The 25,273-nt window shown below is 40.8% G+C and overlaps 1 protein-coding gene across 3 annotated transcripts in view; it reads right to left on the bottom strand.

Annotated features, from left to right (window-relative positions):
• The window catches only part of LOC122553421 (galactocerebrosidase), a 74,976-nt gene that overhangs the window by 5,995 nt on the left and 43,708 nt on the right, over nt 1–25,273 (bottom strand). For all 3 annotated transcript variants that reach the window (XM_043697162.2, XM_043697164.2, XM_043697160.2), the window contains 7 exons: nt 22,842–22,966; nt 20,160–20,287; nt 18,078–18,167; nt 16,633–16,722; nt 15,708–15,852; nt 11,044–11,224; nt 588–751 (listed from right to left, as the gene is read on the bottom strand). In XM_043697162.2, coding sequence (XP_043553097.1) covers nt 588–751; nt 11,044–11,224; nt 15,708–15,852; nt 16,633–16,722; nt 18,078–18,167; nt 20,160–20,287; nt 22,842–22,966 — 923 coding nt within the window. The remainder of the gene's footprint in view (nt 1–587; nt 752–11,043; nt 11,225–15,707; nt 15,853–16,632; nt 16,723–18,077; nt 18,168–20,159; nt 20,288–22,841; nt 22,967–25,273) is intronic.

Here is a 25,273-nt window from a genome sequence, read left to right as displayed (position 1 = left end):
TGATGAATACAATTAGCTGTCCTGAATTTAGTAATTATCATTAACAAACAGTAAAATGACTTCAGGCTTTAGAGAAAGACACCTTCAAAGCATGAGAAAAATAAAATGCACCCTGAAGTCAAGATTCAATGGGAACAGTGGTCTCAAAAATAAATAAAAGACAAGGTAAACAGAAGTGAACAAGGCAAACGTTAAATTACAGAAAAACTAACTGACATTTACAATATCAACAAGCTGTCTTTGCTTCAGGTATGCTGCCAGGCCTGCTTTACATGGTTAGTATTTTCAGAGTCGTGCTTTTGAATTTTGTTTTGGAGACTGCAACTGGTGATGAGAGAAAACGTCAGCAAAGATGGTCATAGATTAGTGTTCCAAAGTGCAACAACAAACTGAGTTTTAAACAAATTACATTCTTTCCCCGCTACTACAGGGAAATATTCAGAGTAGAACATTGTCATCCTTATGGATTATAGAGATTTATTTATCCATGGAATCTGTGTGAACATATACACAATTTTTTTTAATGGGGTAACGAGTACATTTAATTCTTGTTATTATGACATTTGGTAAAGTTGAAAAAGACTTACGGAGGTCATTTGTGACTTTGTAATTCCCATCTGCAAAGACCCAATAGAATAAGCCTTCAGCATGTCGAACAACTTCACCCCCTTTGTTTACCCTTCCAGCAATAAATACACCTCCAGTGTTGGCAGTCTCAATGAGTACATCACAAGTTATATTCAGGTTTCTCCTAGAAAAAAAAAGTTCATAAGCAGCATGTCAACTAAAATATACAAGGTCAGTAATTGCCACAGCCCTGCACTTGGCAAAAAAAAATGTACACCTGTTAAGGCTGCATTATGGGCACAACCTATTAGATTGAGTAAATGCCTCGGTATTTTCAAACCACTAATATAATTTTGACATTGCTTCAATGAGCTACATCTTAGTATATCCAGTGCTCTTAGCAATAGCCAGTAACAGAATATGGTTTTAAAAGTATTATGAACAAAAAGCTGTACATTGAACTACTGCTTATTGTGATTATTTATTAGATGCCTTCTAGTTACGCACAAAGCAAACATGGTTAAAATTGGTAACTACTTGCTATTTCTGCAGGCTGCAGAGAATACATCACTATGAGCTGGACTTCTATGTATAAAAGGACTGTTTAGTAAGCTGCTTGTTGAGCAAACTATTAGTGTAACTTTGTCTATCATTTTCCCTGATGAAAGACAAAATGTTAGAGAGAAAGAGATGAAAGGCAATGTTAATTTCCTGCAACCACAGGTTGATAAAGTTCCTGAAGTAGATTACTGGGTCAATTCAAGCATTCCTGGAAGCATACAGAATTTAAACAAGGCTCCTTGGACAGCAGTTTCCGTATACCCTCCCACTACCATCTAGAAGAACAGCAGCAGCAGATGTATGGAAACATTCCCAATTGCAAGTTCCTCTCTAAGTTACTCACACTCTTGACTTCGACCACAAGTGGCAGGAACAGACATAGGCCATTTGGCCTGTCAGACTGCTGAGAACCCTCAATTCCACTTTCCAGCCCTTTCCCAAAACCTTCAATTCCCTGACTGATTGAAAATCTGTCTGTCTCAGCCTTGAATATTCTTAATGACCCAGCCTTGAAGGGCATCTGCAGGAAAGAATTTCACTAATTCGCTACTGTCTGAGAGAAAAACAAATCGTCCTGATCTTTGTCTTAAATCAGTTACCACTTATTCTGAGGTTATGCCCTCTGCTCATAGTCCTTCCCACCATGGGAAACAGCTTCGCAACGTCTACTGTGTCAAGTGCTTCAAGAATCGTTTGTGTTTCAAAAAGGTCTTTTTCAATTTTTCTAAACCCCAATGCATACAGTTCGCTCAATCATCCATAAGAAAACCTCTCCATGCTTGGGATCAATCTATTGAGCTCTCTATGGAGTGCCTCCCAAGACAGCATATCATTCTTTAGATATGGGTACCAAAATAGTTCACTGCATTCTAGGTGTGTTCTGACTAGCACCTTTCATAGATTAGCAGGATGTCCCTTTGAAATAAAGGCCAACATTCCATTTGCCCCCCCACTCCCATGATCTACTGAACTTGGATGCTTTTTGTGATTTATGTAGAGGGATCTTCAAATTCCCCTGTGCTGCTTTGTATTTTTTTCTCCACTTAAATAATATTCAGTTACAGTTCTCCCAAAGTGCATAAACTCTCATTTTCCCACATTATATTTCTATTGTCAGGTTTTTGTCCATTTATTTAAGCTATCTATATCCTCCTGTGACGTCTAATCCGCAGCGTGCATCCCCACCTGTTTTTGCATCATCCACAGACTTGGCACATTCACTCCCCTCATCTAAAATAATTAATGTTGTAAATAATTGTGGTCCTGGCATTGGTCTTAGTAGCACTCCACTAGGTATAGTTTGCCGTCCTGGAAAGGTGCCCCCTCTCCACATCCCCACCTGAGCCAATCCTCTAACCATGCTAAAATACAAACACCTTGGGCTCTCCAACTTGTCATGTAGCCTTGTGTTATACTTAATAGAAGGCATTTTGGAAATCCAGATGCTTCTCATCAACTTGTTGAATATTGGCTGACCTTAAAAACAGAAGTTTCTACCAATTACTATATAGCATGAGATTTCATTTAACAGCTATTACTGCAGTTCTTAAATTTCAAAGATTCTAGCATATAAAATAAAGGGGAGAATTATGAAAAAAAAAAAGGTCATGATGCCCAAGATTAGTATCAACAATTCATCTGGCATCAAGCATACCCTACTATCAAAACGCCGCTTTTGAAATTAAGCTTAGAAAGAATGGTAAACCAGCCCTCAGGTAAGGGCAGGCAAGTGGATGATAATTATTTGACGTCATGACTGGTTGCCCCATGGCTATTGGTCAAAAGCATTCAGACAACTGATCGACAGAGAAAATAACCGGCCCCTAGAAAGATGATACATCGATGAGTATCGGGCTCAGAGAAAGAAGTACTCAGGATAGGAGAGACTAGAGAAAGCCTGCAGGGACTAAGCCAATTTCATGTTGGAGTAACTATGCTGGGGCCAAAGAAGTTAGAGAAGCCACGACTGTGATAAAAATAAAAGCACATAGGGGGCCAAGAAATTAAGAAGCCAGATTCCAATCTGGACTAACCACGCCATGGCTAGGTCAAATCCACACTAGGACCAAGAACACAGTAGACTCAGGGAAGAGGGGAGTTTCTCCCAGATAGCTGTGTTTGTCAAGCAGACCTTACCAGGCAGATGGAAGACAGGTCAAAAGGAGAGAGGAGGAAGACTGAGGCAAGAGTTCCCTAACACCTCAGTTAGAGTGCAGGATCCTGCCACCATCAAAACAGAAATATTCCTCAACAACATCTTGTTTGTCCTCAGGTATCAGTCAACCATCTGCATTGCCACAAATGTATGTTTTCTTTAACTAATGAATCATGTCTAACTACTTCTTAACAAACTCAATAAATTAACAGAAAAATTGCAATAAATTGTTGACTGCCTAATTGTGGTCACACACCACTAAAATCCACAAAAGGTTCCCCTGTATCTATCTTGCTTGTTACATTTTAATTCTTTGCAATTAATCCCAGAAATCAAATAGCATAATCCAGTGTTGTAGGAGGCAAACCTTTGAGAAGGCAAAAAGTATTAATGGCATCAAAAAATATTCTATTCTGCCGTATGCAGCCCTAAAGTGCCACTTGCTTTGCATGCTGCATAAATAGAACAAGTTCTTCTCTTCTGCCCGTTGTAACTTCTATTTAAAGACATTAATTTTTGGTATACTTTTGGTTTGACATTCAACACATAATTTGTCTAGCGTACTGCAAATTGTACCATCTATTTTTATCAAACTAACTAGCGTAACTCAATTTTACTACATTTACTTAAATGAGATTTATCTGACAGATTATATCCTCAATTCACAATGCTCATGATATATCATGGATGACTGTTTTATAACTTGATGAAAAAAGTGTGGCTGTCATCTGCAACAAAAACTGAAAACAGCCAGATAAGGAAATTATCTTTCATGTTGACAGAGGTTATTGTCACTAGAATATAAATTTGGACCGATAAATGTTTAGAAATTCAGTTTCACCACTCAAGCTTAACTTTTCATGCTCATCCCTTCTTTTCTCTTTCCTTATTGACCTTTATTCCATGCTAATCCATTTTCTCTTCAGCAAACAGTCCTGAAATTTTTTCTTTTAAATCTGAAAAATCCCTTTTAAAAATGGGCTCTTAACAGCATTTTAAAAAAACCCACCAAATCAATGATAATACTATCAAGGCAATAAGTCCTTCTTTAAGATTGTGGTTCCTGAAAATTGCAACTTCAAAAATTAAAAAAAAACATGAAATGCAGATTCCCAGAGGAATCAATGTCAAAATGGGAGTTAGGTTCCCTTGAAATGTTCTTTATCAGAAAAAAAAGCGTTATATTCTATTAGCTGAAATGCTTTTAACTTACTAGATTTCTACATAGGTAAATAAAAATCATTTTAAAAAGTATATAATAAATTAAAAATTAAATTTGATTAATTTTAGATCATTCCCCCTTTCTGGCCAGCTGTTATTTGGCCTCCTTACTGGATCATGGCCTTGTGGCCTACATGATCCTCTAATCCCTTCCAGCTCCTGGCCTTCCGATCTTTGGCTGATCTCTTCCCTGATCCTCTCAATTAGAATCATAGAGATGTACAGTACGGAAGCAGACCCTTCGGTCCAACCCGTCCATGCCGACCAGATATCCCAACCCAATCTAGTCCCACCTGCCAGCAGACAGCCCATATCCCTCCAAACCCTTCCTATTCATATACCCATCCAAATGCCTCAAATGTTGCAATAGTACCAGCCTCCACAATTTCCTCTGGCAGCTCATTCCATACACGTGCCACCCTCTGCCTGAAAAAGATGGCTCTTAGGTCTTTTATATCTGTCCCCTCTCACCCAAAACCTATGCCCTCTAATTCTGGACACCCTGATTCCAGGGAAAAGAAATTGTCTATTTATCCTATCCATGCCCCTCATGATTTTGTAAGCCTCTATAAGGTCACCCCTCACCCTCCGACACTCCAAGGAAAACAGCCCCAGCCTGTTCAGCCTCTCCCTGAAGCTCAGATCCTCCAACCCTGGCAACATCCTTGTAAATCCTTTCTAAACCCTTTCAAGTTTCACAACATCTTTCCAATAGGAAGGAGACCAGAATTGCATGAAATATTCCAACAGTGGCCTAACCAATGTCCTGTACTCAATACTCTGACCAATAAAGGAAAGCATACCAAACGCCTTCTTCACTATCCTATCTACCTGCGACTCCACTTTCAAGGAGCTATGAACCTGCCCTCCAAGGTCTCTTTGTTCAGCAACACTCCCTAGCACCTTACCATTAAGTGTATAAGTCCTGCTAAGATTTGCTTTCCCAAAATGCAGTACCTTGCATTCATCTGAATTAAACTCCATCTGCCACTTCTCAGCCCATTGGCCCATCTGGCCCAGATCCTATTGTAATCTGAGGTAACCCTCTTCGCTGTCCACTACACCTCCAATTTTGGTGTTATCTGCAAACTTACTAACTTTACCTCTTATGCTCACATCCAAATCATTTAAGGTGAAGGGTGGAAGGTATAGGGGAGATGTCAGGGGTGGGTTCTTTACCCAGAGAGTGGTGGGGGCATGGAATGCGCTACCTGTAGAGGGCCCAGCACAATCCTTGTTACTCTCCACTGGTCACAGGCCTCCAGTCTGAAAAACAACCCTCTACCACCCCCCGGTCTTCTACCTTTGAGCCAGTTCTACATAGAACATAGAACATAGAACAATACAGCACAGAACAGGCCCTTCGGCCCACGATGTTGTGCCGAACTTCTAACCTAGATTAAGTACCCATCCATGTACCTATCCAAATGCCGCTTAAAGGTCGCCAATGATTCCGACTCTACCACTCCCACGGGCAGCGCATTCCATGCCCCCACCACTCTCTGGGTAAAGAACCCACCCCTGACATCTCCCCTATACCTTCCACCCTTCACCTTAAATTTATGTCCCCTTGTAACACTCTGTTGTACCCGGGGAAAAAGTTTCTGACTGTCTACTCTATCTATTCCTCTGATCATCTTATAAACCTCTATCAAGTCACCCCTCATCCTTCGCCGTTCCAACGACAAAAGGCCGAGAACTCTCAACCTATCCTCGTACGACTTCCTCTCCATTCCAGGCAACATCCTGGTAAATCTTCTCTGCACCCTCTCCAAAGCTTCCACATCTTTCCTAAAGTGAGGCGACCAGAACTGCACACAGTACTCCAACTGTGGCCTAACCAAAGTCCTGTACAGCTGCAACATCACTTCACGACTCTTGAATTCAATCCCTCTGCTAATGAACGATAATACTCCATAGGCCTTCTTACAAACTCTATCCACCTGAGTGGCAACCTTCAAAGATCTATGTACATAGACCCCAAGATCCCTCTGTTCCTCCACCTGACTAAGAACCCTACCATTAACCCTGTATTCCGCATTCTTATTTGTTCTTCCAAAATGGACAACCTCACACTTGGCAGGGTTGAACTCCATCTGCCACTCCTCAGCCCAGCTCTGCATCATATCTAAGTCCCTCTGCAGCCGACAACAGCCCTCCTCACTGTCCACAACTCCACCTATCTTCGTATCATCTGCAAATTTACTGACCCACCCTTCGACTCCCTCATCTAAGTCATTAATATCCAAATGGCTAGTTCTCCCTGTATTCCATGAGATCTAACATTACTAACCAGCCTCCCATGGGGAACCTTGTCGAATGCCTTACTGAAGTCCATATAGATCACATCTACTGCTCTGCTTTCATCAATCCTCTTTGTTACTTCTTCAAAAAACTCAATCAAGTTTGCGAGACATGATTTCCCACGCACAAAGCCATGTTGACTATCCCTCATCAGTCCTTGCCTTTCCAAATACATGTATATCCTGTCCCTCAGGATTTCCTCCAACAACTTGCCCACCACCAAGGTCAGGCTCACTGGTTTATAGTTCCCTGGCTTGTCTTTACTGCCCTTCTTAAACAGTGGCACATTTGCCAACCTCCAGTCTTCCGGCACCTCACCTGTAACTATCGATGATAGAAATATCTCAGCAAGAGGCCCAGCAATCACTTCTCTAGCTTCCCACAGAGTTCTAGGGTACACCTGATCAGGTCCTGGGGATTTATCCACCTTTAACCCTTTCAAGACATAGAATATAGAACAATACAGCACAGAACTGGCCCTTCGGCCCATGATGTTGTGCCGAACATTTGTCCGAGCTTAAGCACCCATCCATGTACCTATCCAATTGCCGCTTAAAGGTCACCAAAGATTCTGACTCTACCACTCCCACAGGCAGCGCATTCCATGCCCCCACCACTCTCTGGGTAAAGAACCCACCCCTGACATCTCCCCTATACCTTCCACCCTTCACCTTAAATTTATGTCCCCTTGTAACACTCTCTTGTACCCGGGGAAAAGGTTTCTGACTGTCTACTCTATCTAGTCCTCTGATCATCTTATACACCTCTATCAAGTCACCCCTCATCCTTCGCCGTTCCAATGAGAAAAGGCCTAGCACTCTCAACCTATCCTCGTATGACCTATTCTCCATTCCAGGCAACATCCTGGTAAATCCTCTCTGCACCCTCTCCAAAGCTTCCACATCTTTCCTGAAGTGAGGCGACCAGAACTGCACACAGTACTCCAAATGTGGCCTAACCAAAGTCCTGTACAGTTGCAACATCACTTCACAACTCTTGAATTCAATCCCTCTGCTAATGAACGCTAATACACCATAGGCCTTCTTATAAGCTCTATCCACCTGAGTGGCAACTTCCAAAAACCTATGAACATAGACCCCAAGATCCCTCTGTTCCTCCACCACACTAAGAACCCTACCGTTAACCCTGTATTCCGCATTCTTATTTGTCTTTCCAAAATGGACAACCTCACACTTGGCAGGGTTGAACTCCATCTGCCACTCCTCAGCCCAGTTCTGCATCATATCCAAGTCCCTTTGCAGCCGACAAGAGCCCTCCTCATTATCCACAACTCCACCAATCTTCGTATCATCTGCAAATTTACTGACCCACCCTTCGACTCTCTCATCCAAGTCATTAATAAAAATTACGAACAGCAGAGGACCCAGAACTGATCCCTGTGGAACTCCATTTGTAACTGGGCTCCAGGCTGAATATTTACCATCTACCAACACTCTCTGACTTCGACCGGTTAGCCAGTTTTCTATCCAACTGGCCAAATTTCCCTCTATCCCATGCCTCCTGACTTTCCGCATAAGCCTACCATGGGGAACCTTATCAAATGCCTTACTAAAATCCATGTATACTACATCCACTGCTCTACCCTCATCCACATGCTTGGTCACCTCCTCAAAGAATTCAATCAGACTTGTAAGGCAAGACTGACCCTTCACAAATCCGTGCTGGCTGTCCCTAATCAAGCAGTGCTTTTCCAGATAGTCATAAATCCTATCCCTCAGTACCCTTTCCATTACTTTACCTACCACCGAAGTAAGACTAACTAGCCTGTAATTCCGGGGGTTATCCCTATTCCCTTTTTTGAACAGGGGCACAACATTCGCCACTCTCCAGTCCCCTGGTACCACACCCGTTGACAGTGAAGATGAAAAGATCATTGCCAACGGTACTGCAATTTCCTCTCTGTTTCCCACATAATCCTAGGATAAACTTTCAAAGACCTATGAACATAGACCCCAAGATCCCTCTGTTCCTCCACCACACATCCAGCACTTCCTTCTCCTCTGTAATCTTGACATTTTGCAAGTTGTCACTATCTATTTCCCTACAGTCTATATCTTCAATATCCTTTTCCACAGTAAATACTGATGCAAAATATTCATTTAGTATCTCCCCCATTTTCTGTGGCTCCACACAAAGGCTGCCTTGCTGATCTTTGAGGGGCCCTATTCTCTCCCTAGTTACCCTTTTGTCCTTAATATATTTGTAAAAACCCTTTGGATTCTCCTTAATTCTATTTGGAGGAGAAAGTGAGGTCTGCAGATGCTGGAGATCAGAGATGGAAATGTGTTGCTGGAAAAGCGCAGCAGGTCAGGCAGCATCTAGGGAACAGGAGAATCGACGTTTCGGGCATTAGCCCTTCTTCAGGAACCTGAAGAAGGGCTAATGCCCGAAACGTCGATTCTCCTGTTCCCTAGATGCTGCCTGACCTGCTGCGCTTTTCCAGCAACACATTTCCATCTCTTAATTCTATTTGCCAAAGCTATCTCATGTCCCCGTTTTGCCCTCCTAATTTCCCTCTTAAATATACTCCTACTGCCTTTATACTCTAAGGATTCACTCGATCTATCCTGTCTATACCTGACATATGCTTCCTTCTTTTTCTGAACCAAACCCTCAATTTCTTTAGTCATCCAGCATTCCCTACACCTACCAGCCTTCCCTTTCACCCTGATAGGAATATACTTTCTCTGGGCTCTCGTTATCTCATTTCTGAAGTCTTCCCATTTTCCAGCCGTCCCCTTACTTGCGAACATCTGCCTCCAATCAGTTTTCGAAAGTTCTTGCCTAATACCGTCAAAATTGGCCTTTCTCCAATTTAGAAATTCAACTTTTAGATCCGGTGTATCCTTTTCCATCACTATTTTAAAACGAATAGAATTATGGTCTCTGGCCCCAAAGTGCTCCCCCACTGACACCTCAGTCACCTGCCCTGCCTTATTTCCCAAGGGTAGGTCAAGTTTTGCACCTTCTCTAGTTGGTACATCACATACTGAATCAGAAAATTGTCTTGTACACACTTAATTAATTCCTCTCCATCTAAACTTTTAACACTATGGCAGTCCCAGTCGATGTTTGGAAAGTTAAAATCCTCTACCATAACTACCCTATTATTCCTACAGATAGCGGAGATCTCTTTACAAGTTTGTTTCTCAATTTCCCTCTGACTATTGGGGGGGGTCTATAATACAATCCCAATAAGGTAATCATCCCTTTCTTATTTCTCAGCTCCACCCAAATAACTTCCCTGGATGTATTTCCAGGAATATCCTCCCTCAGCACAGCTGTAATGTTATCCCTTATCAAAAATGCCACTCCCCCTCCTCTCTTGCCTCCCTTCCTCTTCCTGACCCTCTGAATGTGTCTCTCTCTACCCTTCCAACTTGGGGCCTTTCCTCCTCCCTGGGCCTCTGTCACGGGAGGGAAGGAGCTGCCATAACTAGCCGGATTAGTAAACACGTAGCAGGGTTGGTGGTGAGGAGACATTAACGTAGAAAGGTGTATGTTAAAATAGTTTCAAAATTTTATTTATTTTAGAAGTTATTTCATTTACCAGGAGGGAGAGGAAGGCCAAAGTATCTATGCAAGCCAAGAGGGCCAGAGAAATCTCAAAAAGGTCCATCAGACACAGGCTATGACATGGCTAGGAAGAAGTAACATCTCAAACAGGCAGCCAACAGCTCAAAGAGAAAGCTTCCTGGTGCAGAGCTCGGGCAGCAATAGCTTGGGCTCTACTCTCTGAGGATTTGACAAAGGGAGAGGCTGTAAGCCAAGCACCAGGAGAGATCACAAGTTGGAAGGTCAAGGATGATGACAGGCTACAGAAGGCTGCGCACCAGAAACAGCTTCAAGTTAGAGAGTCAGAAAGGACAAGGCTGCACCTAAATGGCACCAGCCGGGTTGGATAGATAAAAGTAAAATGAACATTGTAATGCTCAAGGAAATTAGAATTTTTAAAAAAACTTATAACTTTTAAAGCAAAACAACATTAAATCGGGCAACTTTAAACAAGGACTTACAGCAGATAGAAATATAAATCTACTCATTTCTCCTGCATCAAAATGAAATCAACACACCCGAGACATTGCAAAGTTTAACAACAATGAGAAGTTCAAGTGTGAATGAAATTTAGTGAAATTGCTAGAAATATTGTGTGCACAAAGAAAGTTCTATTTCCACATGTTTAAATATTTTAATTTAACAAAATAAAGCCTTACCAATTGTAGTTACCAATAACACTAATTGTTTGGTCAGCATCATTTCCCCAAGTTATAGGTCGCTGAGTTATGACCTGGCGTAGGGTATACACATGGTCACCAGGATCTTGGTAGTTTATGAAGTACTCAAACACTCCAGTCTGGTCAGCAAAATTAGGTGCTTCACTGAATGGTGGGCTCTCTGGATCACAGATAATTTGAACAGCAAGATTAAATGTATTTATCAAACTCCGTATCAACATCAAGGGCTTCAAAACCATATTAAAGTCATACCAACCAAAAAATATTCTAATTGCTTGAAAGAAAGGGAAATCAAGTACAACCACACCAATTTATGCTCTGCGGCACCTCATGAGTTTAGCACTGTTAAATACATCAGATGACTGGTTACATTTAAATGAATTTTGTTAAGCTTTTCACAATCACCAACTTGCTAAGACTAGTTCCTACAGCAGTCTGGTCCAGTCTCCTTTGTTGGTCAACAAGAGCAGAGACCACACGCCACTATCAGCAGCATAACCAGGTCTACATTCAGAACATTAGCTCTCTTGATTTATCGGAACAACCGTGCCTTAGGAGGTTCAGGCTGTCATTGCAGTTAGGTGCTGACATCTGCAGTTTTGTGGAACACACTTTTTCCCTTGGAGCAGGGAACAGACGGACACATATTGCTAGGACACATATAGGCAGGCCTGAAGGTGTTGTCCTTTCTAGAACACTCAGGCAATACTTTATCTTGTTTGAACAGCTGCAATTGAACCAGCTGCACTGGGCATTGTGGAGAACATTCAGAACAAGAAAAATTTCTGTTACACCCCATGAGGAAGCAGCAAGATTCACTTCAAAATAACAGGTCACCAAAGTGCCTCCCAGAACACATCACAGTACTCCTCTGAACTAAATTTATAACAGCAAAGGTAAGTCAAATGCTCCTCACCAATAACATAGGATAATTGATTATTGAAATAATACTATTAAATCCCTTCTACAAATGACATACTTTTAGCTGGGAGTGATGAGGGGATTACCTTGAAAGGCTTTACACGTAAATTGATCAATTGGAACCTGGGTGATTTAGTGGTGCTGGATAACAGGTGAAAGGTTATATGTTTGACTTGGTGATGGAAAAAAAACCTCTTTATAGCACTTCTACAAACAAGAAGAAAATAAAGAGAGGAATTACTAAGTATCTGGGCTCAAGTTCTACCTGCTCCAGAGGTGTGTAACATCACTAAACAGGTTGATTAGAAAATATATAAAGAGAGATTAGGACTCTTGTGCTGCTGCAGTGGTAATGTCCCTACCCCTGCCCCAGACAAGCTGTGACACATCTGAACAGGTTTATTAAAATATCTAAAGGGAGAGTTAACTAGACTAATATGACCCAAGATCGCAGCACATGCATCCATTCAACCAAAGAGATTGCTGATGTCACATCCTGCAAAGTCTGCATGTTTTCAGTGTCCTTGAACATGGCACACAGTGTAGGCTGCACCAGAATTGTTCAGAGGCACTGGTCATGCTATTTTCAGCTCCTTCAGCTTCTGTAACTTTGGTTATCATCAAACTTTGCAGTTTGTGTTCCATGGAAATGATAAAGATTCCGTGCCATGAACAAAGGGCTGTGGAAAAACAAAATACTTACAAATGCAAGGGGCCTAACAGGGAAGGCAGATGAACATGGTTGGAACATGGGACTGGGACATCATAGCAATTACAGAAACATGGCTCAGGGATGGGCAGGACTGGCAGCTTAATGCTCCAGGAAGGATAGAAAGAGAGGCAAGAGAGGAGGGGGGGAGTGGCATTTTTGATAAGGGATAGCATTCCAGCCGTACTGAGGGAGGATATTCCCGGGAATACATCCAGGGAAGATATTTGGGTGGAATTGAGAAATAAGAAAGGGATGATCACCTTATTGGGATTGTATTATAGACCCCCACAATAGTCAGAGGGAAATTGAGAAACAAACTTGTAAAGAGATCTCCGCTATCTGTAAAAATAATAGGGTGGTTATGGTAGGGGATTTTAACTTTCCAAACATACACTGCGACTGCCATAGTGTTAAAGGTTTAGATGGAGAGGAATTTCTTAGGTGCGTACAAGGCAATTTTCAGTATGTGGATGTACCTACTAGAAAAGGTGCAAAACCTGACCTACTTTTGGGAAATAAGGCAGGGCAGGTGACTGAGGTGTCAGTAGGGGAACACTTTGGGGCCAGTGACCATAATTATATTAGATTTAAAATAGTGATGGAAAAGGATAGACCAGATCTAAAAGTTGAATTTCTAAATTGGAGAAAGGCCAATTTTGACAGTATTAGACAAGAACTTTCAAAAGCTGATTGGGGGCAGATGTTCGCAAGTAAGGGGATGGCTGGAAAATGGGAAGCCTTCAGGAATTAGATAACGAGAATCCAGAGAAAGTATATTCCTGTTAGGGTGAAAGGAAAGGCTGGTAGGTATAGAGAATGCTGGATGACTAAAGAAATTGAGAGTTTGGCTAAGAAAAAGATGGAAGCATATGTAAGGTATAGACAGGATAAATCGAGTGAATCCTTAGAAGAGTACAAAGGAAGTAGAAGTATTCTTAAGAGGGAAATCAGGAGGGCAAAAAGGGGAGATGAGATAGCTTTGGCAAATAGAATTAAGGAGACTCCAAAGGGTTTTTACAAATATATTAAGGACAAAAGGGTTACTAGGGAGAGAATAGGGCCCCTCAAATATCAGCAAGGCGGCATTTGTGTGGAGCCGCAGAAAATGGGGGAGACACTAAAATGAGTACTTTGCATTGGTATTTACTGTGGAAAAGGATATTGAAGATATAGACTGTAGGGAAATAGATGGTGACATCTTGCAAAATATCCAGATTACAGAGGAGGAAGTGCTGGATGTCTTGAAATAGGTAAAGGTGGATAAATCCCCAGGACCTGATCAGGTGTACCCTAGAACTCTGTGGGAAGCTAGAGAAGTGATTGCTGGGCCGCTTGCTGAGATATTTGTATCATCGATAGTCGCAGGTGAGGTGCCGGAAGACTGGAGGTTGGCTAATGTGGTGCCACTGTTTAAGAAGGGTGGTAAGGCCAAGCCAGGGAACTATAGACCAGTGAGCCTGACGTCGGTGGTGGGCAAGTTGTTGGAGGGAATCCTGAGGGACAGGATGTACATGTATTTGGAAAGGCAAGGACTGATTAGGGATAGTCAACATGTCTTTGTGCGTGGGAAGTCATGTCTCAGACTTGACTGAGTTTTTTGAAGAAGTAACAAAAAGGATTGATGAGGGCAGAGTGGTAGATGCGATCTATACGGACTTCAGTAAAGCGTTCGACAAGGTTCCCCATTGGAGACTGATTAGCAAGGTTAGATCTCACAGAATATAGGGAGAACTAGCCATTTGGATACAGAACTGGCTCAAAAGGTAGAGAGTGGTGGTGGAGTGTTGTTCTTCAGACTGGGGGACTGTGACCAGTGGAGTGCCACAAGGATTGTGCTGAGCCCTCTACTCTTTATCATTTATATAAATAATTTGGATGTGAGCATAAGAGGTACAGTTAGTAAGTTTGCAGATGACACCAAAATTGGAGGTGTAGTGCACAGTGAAGAGGGTTACCTCAGATTACAACAGGATCTTGACCAGATGGGCCAATGGGCTCAGATATGGCAGATGGAGTTTAATTCAGATGAATGCAAGGTACTGCATTTTGGGAAAGCAAATCTTAGCAGGACTTATACACTTAATGGTAAGGTGCTAGGGAGTGTTGCTGAACAAAGAGACCTTGGAGTGCAGGTTCATAGCTCCTTGAAAGTGGAGTCACAGGTAGATAGGATAGTGAAGATGGCATTTGGTATGCTTTCCTTTATTGGTCAGAGTATTGAGTACAGGAGTTGGGAGGTCATGTTGCGGCTGTACAGGACATTGGTTAGGCCACTGTTGGAATACTGCGTGCAATTCTGGTCTCCTTCCTATCGGATTTACAAGGATGTTGCCAAGGTTGGAGGATTTGAGCTATAGGGAGTGGCTAAATTGGCTGGGGCTGTTTTCCTTGGAGCGTCAGAGGCTGAGAGGTGACCTTATAGAGGTTTACAAAATTATGAGGGGCATGGATAGGGTAAATAGGCAAAGTCCTGGGCTCGGGGAGTCCAGAACTAGAGGGCGTAGGTTTAGGGTGAGAGGGGAAAGATATTAAAAAAAAGAGACCCAAGGGGCAACTTTTTCACATAGGTGGTGATACGTGTATGGAATGAGCTGCCAGAGGATGTGGTGGAGGCTGGTACAATTGCAACATTTAAGAGGCATTTGCATGGGTATATGAATAGGAAGGGTTTGGAGGGATATGGGCCAGGTGCTGGCAGGTGGGACTAGACTAGGTTGGGATATATGGTTGGCATGGACGGGTTGGACCGAAGGGTCTGTTTCCATGGTGTACATCTTTATGACTCTATAACTGTATTGCTCTTACAGCTTTGTGAGATATGGTAAAAGGACAATATTTGTGTGTGTATTTTGTATTAGCTTTCACTTAAAAACTATGCAAAATATGCTGACTCATTATGTTGATGATTACAAAATACTTGTTATAACACTTGTACATTACTTTACGTTTCCCATGCTGGACACAGACAAGTTATGATGCTTTAAATTATTCTTTTTATTTGCTCACTTACCAACATTAAAGTTGTCCTTATATACTCTGGGAAATGATGTAGAGGGTGGTGGTTCAGGGAAGCTGCCTCGATTTCCTGTGCTGATGGTGGTTATAGTGAATATTTCATCCAGCTCCAATTGTAGTGAAAATGATCCATTAATGGGCTGAATTAGAATAATTAATGTAAAAATCAAGAATTTCTGCAATTGCAGCATGCTTTAAAAAGCAGGATTTGAAGGTGTAACTGTGTGCCTATATTAGATTCTACAAGGTGGGCTGCTGTCCAATGTAAACCAGCAAGCTTTTTTAAACACAAAAAAATGAAAAGAATAAAATTTAATGATTTTTTTATCCATTTCATACTGCAACCAAAACAAAGTGTGGAACTGCTAGTGAGCTAAATTAATTTTACTAACGAGAAAGTTTCTGAACTGACTTGTTAAAGAGTGTGTGCTCTCATTGGTATTTGTCTTCCTCTCAGATTTCTGTAGATTAAGGTGTGGCTCAATTAGAAATGAAACCAAAAACTCTAATCTTCCAACAGTTTACTGGCTTGTGAAGTCGAGGTACTAATCAATTCCTCCAAAACCGTTCAGGTATGAGCTACTTGTAGATCCCCAACATTGGACTTAAATGAAAGATGCCACTGCAATATTATGGCTTAACAAACTTTCTCAAGCTGATGTGGTATGAAATGCTAACTAAAACGACACCTTATCTCGATTTAATTATGATTCTATGATGATATCAGTTATGTGGCAACAACAGAGATGAATAAGGAGACAAGGAAGGCTAGTAATATAGCTTAGAAATGAGGAAGAACTTAGTCAAATTCATTTTGTAACTCTCACTGTGCATTGCTAACCTTTTCAGTTAAAACAGCATGTTAGAAAATCAGAATTTAAAAAAAGTATCATTTTAGTTGGTCAAGAGACAAGAATTACCTTGATTTCAGACAACTGGTTAAAAAATGTTGATGAATTCTTGACAAAGTCAAACTTTGAATGCCATACTTTTAAAGCTTTAATATTTTTCTGAAGAAATTTAAACATAGGTTATTAATCATTGCATATATATTTAAACAAAGGAAAATAATATTTAAATCTATAAATAAGTCTCTCAAAATTGTTACCACAAACCATCTTAAACTAATAAAATTAGTCATTAATATAGGCTTAGGTCTTTGATTATATCTTAGTCACATATACATTATCCCAGAAGTTCTCTTCTCATTGAAGAGATAGGTCTTTTTTTTTCAGTTCCTCCTGTGTCAAGCATAAATTGAGTGTGCAACGTTCTGTAATAACAATGTTTATGCATTAGCACAGCCTGTTTTCTTAATCCAGATGGTGTTAAAGTGGTTATATAACTCAATACATCTAAATGCTCTAATTTTAGAAATACTAAGAAACTAAATGTTGATTTCATTCCAGTGGAAATATAAGTAAACAAATACATTTTACTGCATGTTCCTCTTTTCAGTTGGAACAGAATCAAGGAACATTATTGGGAAGTATCTCAACATCATTTATCTCATTCTCAAATAGGCAACAGATTGAATTTCCTATTACAGTGGATGCTAGTGTAAAACCACTTTTTCAGTAAAATATAGAGCACAGCCCAGACCATCATGGAAGTCAATCTGCCATCCATGGACTCTATTTATACTTCTTGTTGCATGGAAAGGCTCAAAGACCCCTACCATCAGGATAATGCTCTCCTATATCCTCTTTCACCAGGTAGAAGATACAGAAGCTTGAATACACACACCAACAGGTTCAAGAACAACGTCTTCCCTGTCACTATTCGACTAATGACTGGACTCCTTAACCACTTTCAAATAATGCTGATCTTGCTGGGTAACCTGTATATCTCGCTCTATCGAAGCACTCTATGATTGCTATCATCTGCCTGTACTGCTTGATAGACAAAGCTTTTCACTGTACTCAGGTACACATGACTACAATAAATCAAATCAAATTATGCCTCTGCCTGAGACAAGAGGGAGGAAACAGCAATATTTAACATTGACACATATCGACTGTGAAGGAGGGGTTTCAATAAACTTTGAGAAGGAGTATATTGAATCACATCATTGTGCTACTCTCCAATTCACAGTCCGCATGCAACTTTATTATTCATGACCAATGTTCACTCTATTCTCTGATATTTGGGTGCGTGGCAATCAGCATGCTGATGTGGATTGCAGCATTGATTTCCAGTTCTGGAAGTCATGACTGTGCACGGGTCTTGGGAGGCCCATGCAGAAGATTTTAAAAAAGGGAATTCTGATGGTGACTATTATTAAATAATGACAAAATGTAACTACAAAATAATTTCCTCTCACATACACAAAAACAATATGCACTGATCAACTAATGGTACTTACAAATGATCCTTGCAACTTAAAAGTCACATTTTGCTGATGGACATCGTAAGGTGGTAGTGGTGGCCTGATACACATTGAATGATCATGGGTCTAAGTTAGAAAAAAACAGCTTTAAAATATCGCTCAATATTAAAATGCACCATAAATGAAATAAAATGCAAAGCAACAGTAAAGAGATACCTGAAATTTTACCGAAATCAAGGAGTCTTAAATGTATATTTTTGACATGATTTCTATTATAAACCATGTCAATTAATTATCCAGTATTAGTGACACAGAACCAGGTCAGGCCACATGTTCATTCTCGTGCTTATGCTCCACTGCAGCCTTCATCTAACCCCAATGTATTTTTCTATAACTGTGCTTTTTTAAAAAACTTCCCCTTAAATGCATCAACGCTAAGTGTCTCAACTAATCCTTGTGGCAAAGTTCTACATACTAATCATTGTTTAGACAAAACAAATTCTACCAAATACCCCAGTGATTTTATTAATGACTACACTCTATTTATGACTACTTGCTCTCGCAATCGGCAGCATCTTCCCTACTTCCACCTGATCAAACAAATTAGCAATCATATCTCTGTTACACTTCCATCTTTTCTTTGCTACAGCGAAGAGCCCCAGCCTGTTCAATCTATCCTGAAGAGTGCAAAATTTTAGGGTTCTGGTAGCATCCTAATAAGGTCGAGATTGTGGTGCTGGAAAAGCGCAGCAGGTCAGACAGCATCGGAGGAGCAGGAGAGTCAGGATGAAGGGTTTATGCCCGAAATGTCGATTCTCCTGCTTCTCGGATGCTGCCAGACCTGCTATGCTTTTCCAGCCCCACACTCTCTACTCTGATCACCAGCATCTGCAGTACTCACTTTCTCCGAGCATCCTAATAAAGCTTTCTTGTATTTTCTTCAGGACACAAATCCATTTTTGGAGACCAGATCTCTTCAGATTTGGCTTAACCAAGGTTTTGAACAAAATCATAATCTGCTTTTCAATTCAATCCCTCTGGAAGTTCCCCTCAGTCCTGTGTTTACACATTTTAAATGATTTCTTTAATCAACGACTCTACCTCTAGATAGGTGTAGATTTATAATCACCAATATCTAGATCCCTCTGCTCCTCTATCCCAATACAGCACTCTTTTTCAGGGAATTGGGAGTCTCTATTTTTCCTCAAGTTCCAAAAGAAAATCAAACTAGTAGATATATTAAAGTGAGATCATGAAATGAGATCTTGTTTACTAAATAATAAACTCAGAATCCAATTAATCTAAAATAAGTGGAAAATTATTTTCAAGTAGCTCTTTAATGTTTTATAGTGCAAAGTTTGCTTCCAGTGACAGGCCCTCTCACATTTTGACACTACTGAACTTACTAAACTTTCCCTTAGATGCCTTAATCTCAGCTGCAGGTTGTCGCCCAGTTACCTTTCAGATATTAATGTTCTACATACTAGCAAGTGGCAGTAATGAGAAATGGCGTCACCATTCTAATTATTTATTGTGAATCCGTTGGAAACAAGGGCAAAATGAAAAATGCAATTTTGAAGACACCCTAATCAAAATGACATCTCATATAAATACCCAGTGGCTTGAAGCAATTTTATGTTACGATGAGAAAAAGTTGAGATAAAGTGAACACAAATAATAAATAAGTAAAAATATATTTAGATCTGAACAACTTTGAACTAATATCCCACCCTTGAGGTGTCAACTAAAAGGAAGTTAGAAGTAAATACTTTTGGAAGAGAAAGATTTAGTACTTATTTATGTCAATCTTGTGCATTTAACTTTCTAGACTTTGTAATATTGGGAAGACACACAAGTTAATGAGCACCTTCGTAGAATCAGAAATGTTGACTCCAGAAGCCATTAGCTGCTACTGAGTTTTGAAATGGCTCAACAAATTAAGCAACATTGCATTGCCAATTCTGTGTGCAGGAAAACAGCCAGAAAGTGAAAAACATATGGTGTGAAAGAAATGGCCAAATGTGATGACAGAGTAATGAATTGGTAAAGATTCACACATGAATACATAGTATAGGGTTAGGACACAATGTAGCATGTAACATGATGAAATGTAGATACCATTGTTTCTATGATAATGGTGAGGTTTCCCTTCCCATCAGTAAGAGCCACATAACTGCCACCCTTCTGCAAGTGACCAACAGTCTTCAGGTAGTGCCATCCAGGCTGAGTGAACTGTGTGGTGTGTGCTGCAAAAAATAAAAGTTAATTTAAATAGCACTTCTCACACACAGCATTGTTTGTTCAAGCAAACCAGGGAATTTAGAGCAATCGTGCTCACTTCTGACAAGGTAATGAGTCGCTTTGAAAATAACGTACATATTGTCAGAAGTTGTTTCTTTCTAGTGCATTATTCTTTAACATATTTTATAAATAGAGTGAACACGTGATACATGTTGATGGAGGTTCATGACAACATTGGAAGAGTAGCTGTGACTGAGCTCTGTTAGTGATTTGCTCTGAGGTGTGAAATTTTCACTGTAGGTATAAAGGACTTGGCTGAAGGGCGAACCACTTATCCAAACTGGCTGCTAACATCAAGTTAAGTGGGACAGTGAACAGTGAAAGTGGAGTACAAAACTACAAAGCAAGTCAATAGATTTAAATTGGAGGGCATATCCGAGGCAGCAGAGTTCAGAGATGTATCAGGTCATCTACTCTGAATGCAAAAAGGAGAGTAAATTCTTAAATGGTGAGAAGTTAGAACCATGGAAGAATGGAAAATATTTATTGGACCAATTACAGAAATCAATGAAAAGTAGTCCATAGGATACCAAAAGATTACAGGAGGTGAATTAAATATTAGCCTTCAAACTAAAGAAGCCTTCCTATCATGTAGCAGTGAAAGTGAATTTGCAATCATATGAAGCTCTTACTTGGCCTGGTATAGAGTTCTGATCTGGCAGCACATCACATGAAGGGTGTAATGGCCTTGGAGGGGTGTAGTGTGTATCTTCAGAATCATATGGAGGACAAAGTTATAAGAGACTAGACTAGATATGCATTGTCTTGAGTACAAATGCTTAAGGAAAGATTAAGTTGAAATATTTGTGATGATTAATGGAGCAGAGGAATGAGGTTGGAAGGATTAATCCCGCACTGATGCGGTGTGCAGGAAGGTATGACAAGGCATGACGTATGGCTCAATGGACAATTTGGAGATAGGCATTTTGGGACAGAGAGTTGTTGACTTAGGCTTATCTAAATGGGAGTCAAGCAGGAGTGCAAGAATGCTGAGGAATACTGAAGGGTTGGAGATATAGATTTGTGAACTCGGAGGACAGAATCACTGAAGTGTTATAACACAGAAGGGCACCATTTGGCCCATCTGTGTTGGTTAACTAAACAAGTAACCTGGTGCCGTTCTACTCCCTTTGCTATATCACCCTGCATAGGACTCTTTCAGATAGTAATCGAATTCCTTTTGAATGCCTCGATTGAACCTAGCTCCACCACCCTCTCAGGCAGCACATTCTGAATTTTAACCACTTTTGGAGTGTCAAGTTCCTCTGTCTCCATTGCCTTTTACCTTAAATCTGTGCCCTCACAGTCTAGATCCTTCTACCAGTAGGAACAGTCTCTTCCTATCTATTTGTCTAGATCCTTCATGATTTTGAATATCTCTAAGAAACCTCCCCTTAACCTTCTCTTCACCAAGGAAAACAGTCCCACCTTTTTACTTTTGAATTTGTTCATGGGAATGGACATCGATGTAGGAGGTTGGAATCTCTATGGAGCATATTACCTGTTTCAAATGTAGATGAATTATATTCTGTCCTGTGTCTAGTTATTTCCTCCATATTTTTCGCTTTATAAATCAGATACATCTTAAGACTAATATTTTTATACAACTGAAATATTTGCACAAAAAATTATTCATACTGTAAATTCAGGCATGTTAGTAGCCTATGCTCATTTTGAATCTAATCTTTCATTCACAATGTCAGGATAATGTACATGGATACATTCAGAACATATAGTAACACTAATTCATGGCACTGACACATTTAAGAGTAAATTAGGTAACTATGAGGGAGAAAGTACATTCATGGGGTTAGATGAAAAGGGTTAGAAAGAAGCTTGCGCGGAGAATCAACACTGGCATGGACAAGTTAGGCCAAATAGGTCATTTCTCTGCTGCAAATATATGTAGTTGATGACTTGATACAGTTACTGCTTAGTATTTGTAGATCACCTAATCTTCGAGCACATCATTTGTTATACTGAGGCACCGGCTTAATTGCTCCATTACTGCACTCCACCACTGTGCCAGTAGAAACTGTGAGCTGTGTCAATCTTTATATAATGTTAGTTCTCTCAGGCTTTGGTGACAGAACTCTGTCATAATTTACTTTAGCAGCTCATAAGAGTTAAAATGTGGAGAAATACAGTTTTTAACACTTGCAGGGCAATTTTCCAAAGACCACAACAATTTTCTAAAATGAGTAGCACATTATTGATAAAGCATATTCACTCTATTAACAATCACCAACTATGACAAAGTAACACATCATGAATATACATTTTGAATATTCCACAAAAAAGTTAAAGAATCGAAGACTCTGCTATCGGTTTTTACAGATAATTTATAACGAGAGAGAGAAGACAGCAAGTGGTAGTGAGGAAATTGCTCCTAGGGAGAGACTGGATTGCGTCCTTCTGTAATTTGCTAATTAGGTGGAATATACAGGATGTTTTAACTTTGGGACCATAAAGTTTGAATCTTAAAGAATATTTATTTACCTGTAACCCAAATAGGTGACTGCACGTCATAGTGCCCACTCCATGGTTCATCTGCAGTCATCAGTCCATCCTGCCCGAATGGTAACTCTTTATAGTAACTTGCCACCAGGTTCCATGCAATTGTACTAGAAAAAAAGCAATGCATTGGAAACTGAAATGTAACATAGGCTATTCAGCCTATCGAACCATTCATTTCGGTCTTGGCTGATTGAACATTTCAATATTTTTTATCAGGGTAGGTAAAAACAATGACTGCAGATGCTGGAAACCAGAGTCTAGATTAGAGCGGTGCTGGGAAAGCACACAGCAGTTCAGGCAGCATCCGAGGAGCAGTAAAATCGACATTTCAGGCAAAAGCCCTTTATCAGGAATACAGGCAGAAAGCCTGAAGGGTGGAGAGATGTTTTTTTAAAATCACAGTATCCCCATAACCTTCTCAACAATTTATAATCAGAAATCAATCTCCAATTTAAATATTATCAAACACTGAGACTCCACAGCCTCTGGGGAAAGAGAATTGCAAAGACTCTCAACTGTCCGAGTAAAACAAAATTTTTCCTAACCTGAATGGCATCCTCCTTATTGTTAAATTGTGCCCCACGGTTCTAAACTTCCCAATTAGGTGCAACATCTTATGTTCCTATGCTGTCTATCCATTTTGAAATCTTGTAGGTTTCTACAAGGTCACCTCTCATTCTTCCAAACTTCAGAGCACAAAGGTCTAGTTGCCCAATCTCTGTTCATAGGTCAGTCCCAGGAACAAGCCTCGTGAATTTTCATTGCACTCTATCAAGACACTGAATCATACAACATGGAAACAGGCCCTTTAGCCTAGTTCATCCATGGCAAACACGCTTCCTAAACTGAACTGGTCCCGCTTGCCTGCAATTGGTTCATATTCCTCTAAACCCTTCTTATCCAAGTACCTGTTCAGATGTCTTTTAAGTGCTGTAATTGTACTCATCTCTACCATTTCCACTGACAGCTCGCCCCATATATGCCCCATATATGCAACCTCTGCGTGAAAAGGTTGCCTCTCAGGTCCCTTTTAAATCTTTCCCCTCTCACCTTAAACACATGCCCTCTAATTTCATACTCCCCCTAGCCTGGGGAAAAACCTTAGTTTTTCACCTTAGCTTTGCCCCTCATGATTTTATAAACCTTTACAAGGTCACCTTTCAGTCTCCTATGCTTCAGGGGAAAAATAAAGAATCCCAGCCTATTCAGCCTCACCTTGTAACTCAAACCCTCCTGTGTCAGTAACATCCTTGCAATTTTGCATCCTTTTCAGTTTCATAACATCCTTCCTATAACAGGGCAACCAGAATTGTATCCAATGTTTCAAACTGCATCAATGTGGACGCCACCAGTTTTCTCATTTTCCATCCCCCCACCTTCCAGCTCAGCACATTCCTCATGACCTGTCCCACCTGTCAGCTCCAACCTCTGACCAATCATCTTTATCCCCACCTCCATCCACCTAGTGCACACAGCTACCTTCTCCCCAGCCCCACTCCCATTATTTCTCCACCCTCGAGGCTCCCAGCCTCATTCTTAATGAAGGGCTTTTGCCTGAAACGTCAATTTTTCTGCTCCTCAGATGCTGCCTGACCTGCAGGGCTTTTCCAGCACCACTCTAATCTTGACTGCAATGTTTCAAATGTCTTGCACAATCATAACATGACATCCCAACTCTTGTACTCAATGCTCTGACCGATGACTGCAAACATATCAAACGTATTCTTCACCATTCTCCCTAGATCTCACCTTACTAACCAGTCTCCATGTGGAACCTTGAAGGCTTTGCTAAAGTCCATGAAGTCATCTCTTCAAAAACTCAAGTGTGAGAGACATGCTTCCCCAAACACAAAGTCATGCGGACTATCCCTAATTAGTCCTTACCTTTCCAAATGCGCACAAGTCTTGTCTCTCAGAATCACCTCCAAAGATGTGATAGTTCAGTGGTTAGCATTACTGTCTCATAGTGCCAGGGACCTGGGTTCAGTTCTACCCTCGGACAACTGTGTGGAGATGGCATACTCTCCGTGTATGCGTGGGTTTCCTCCTACAGTCGGAAGATGTGCAGGATAGGTAAACTACCCTGTAGCTTTCAGGGATGTGTTTAAGCTATGGGTTACCCATAGGAAATTCAGGGTTACAGGGATAGGGTAGGGGGTGGGGCTGGGTGGGATACTCTACAGAGTGTTGGTGAGGACTCTATGGGCCAAATGGTCTGCTTCCACTCTGTAGAAATTCTATGATCTTACCTACCACTGACCTCAGACTCAGATTAGTAGTTGCCTGGCTTTTTCTTGCAGGTTTTCTTAAATAGTGGCACATGAGCCACCCTCCAGTTCTCCTGCACCACAGGGGTTGGTTTAACTCAGTTGGCTGGACGATTGGTTTGTGAAGCAGTTTAATGCCAACAGCAT

Source organism: Chiloscyllium plagiosum, unplaced genomic scaffold (genome assembly GCF_037043375.1).
Source record: "Chiloscyllium plagiosum isolate Xiang-an unplaced genomic scaffold, Cpla_swu_hap1 HiC_scaffold_8, whole genome shotgun sequence".
NCBI lineage: Eukaryota > Metazoa > Chordata > Chondrichthyes > Orectolobiformes > Hemiscylliidae > Chiloscyllium > Chiloscyllium plagiosum.
The sequence above is the reverse complement of the archived record's forward strand: the minus strand, read 5'-3'. Positions and strand labels throughout refer to the sequence as shown.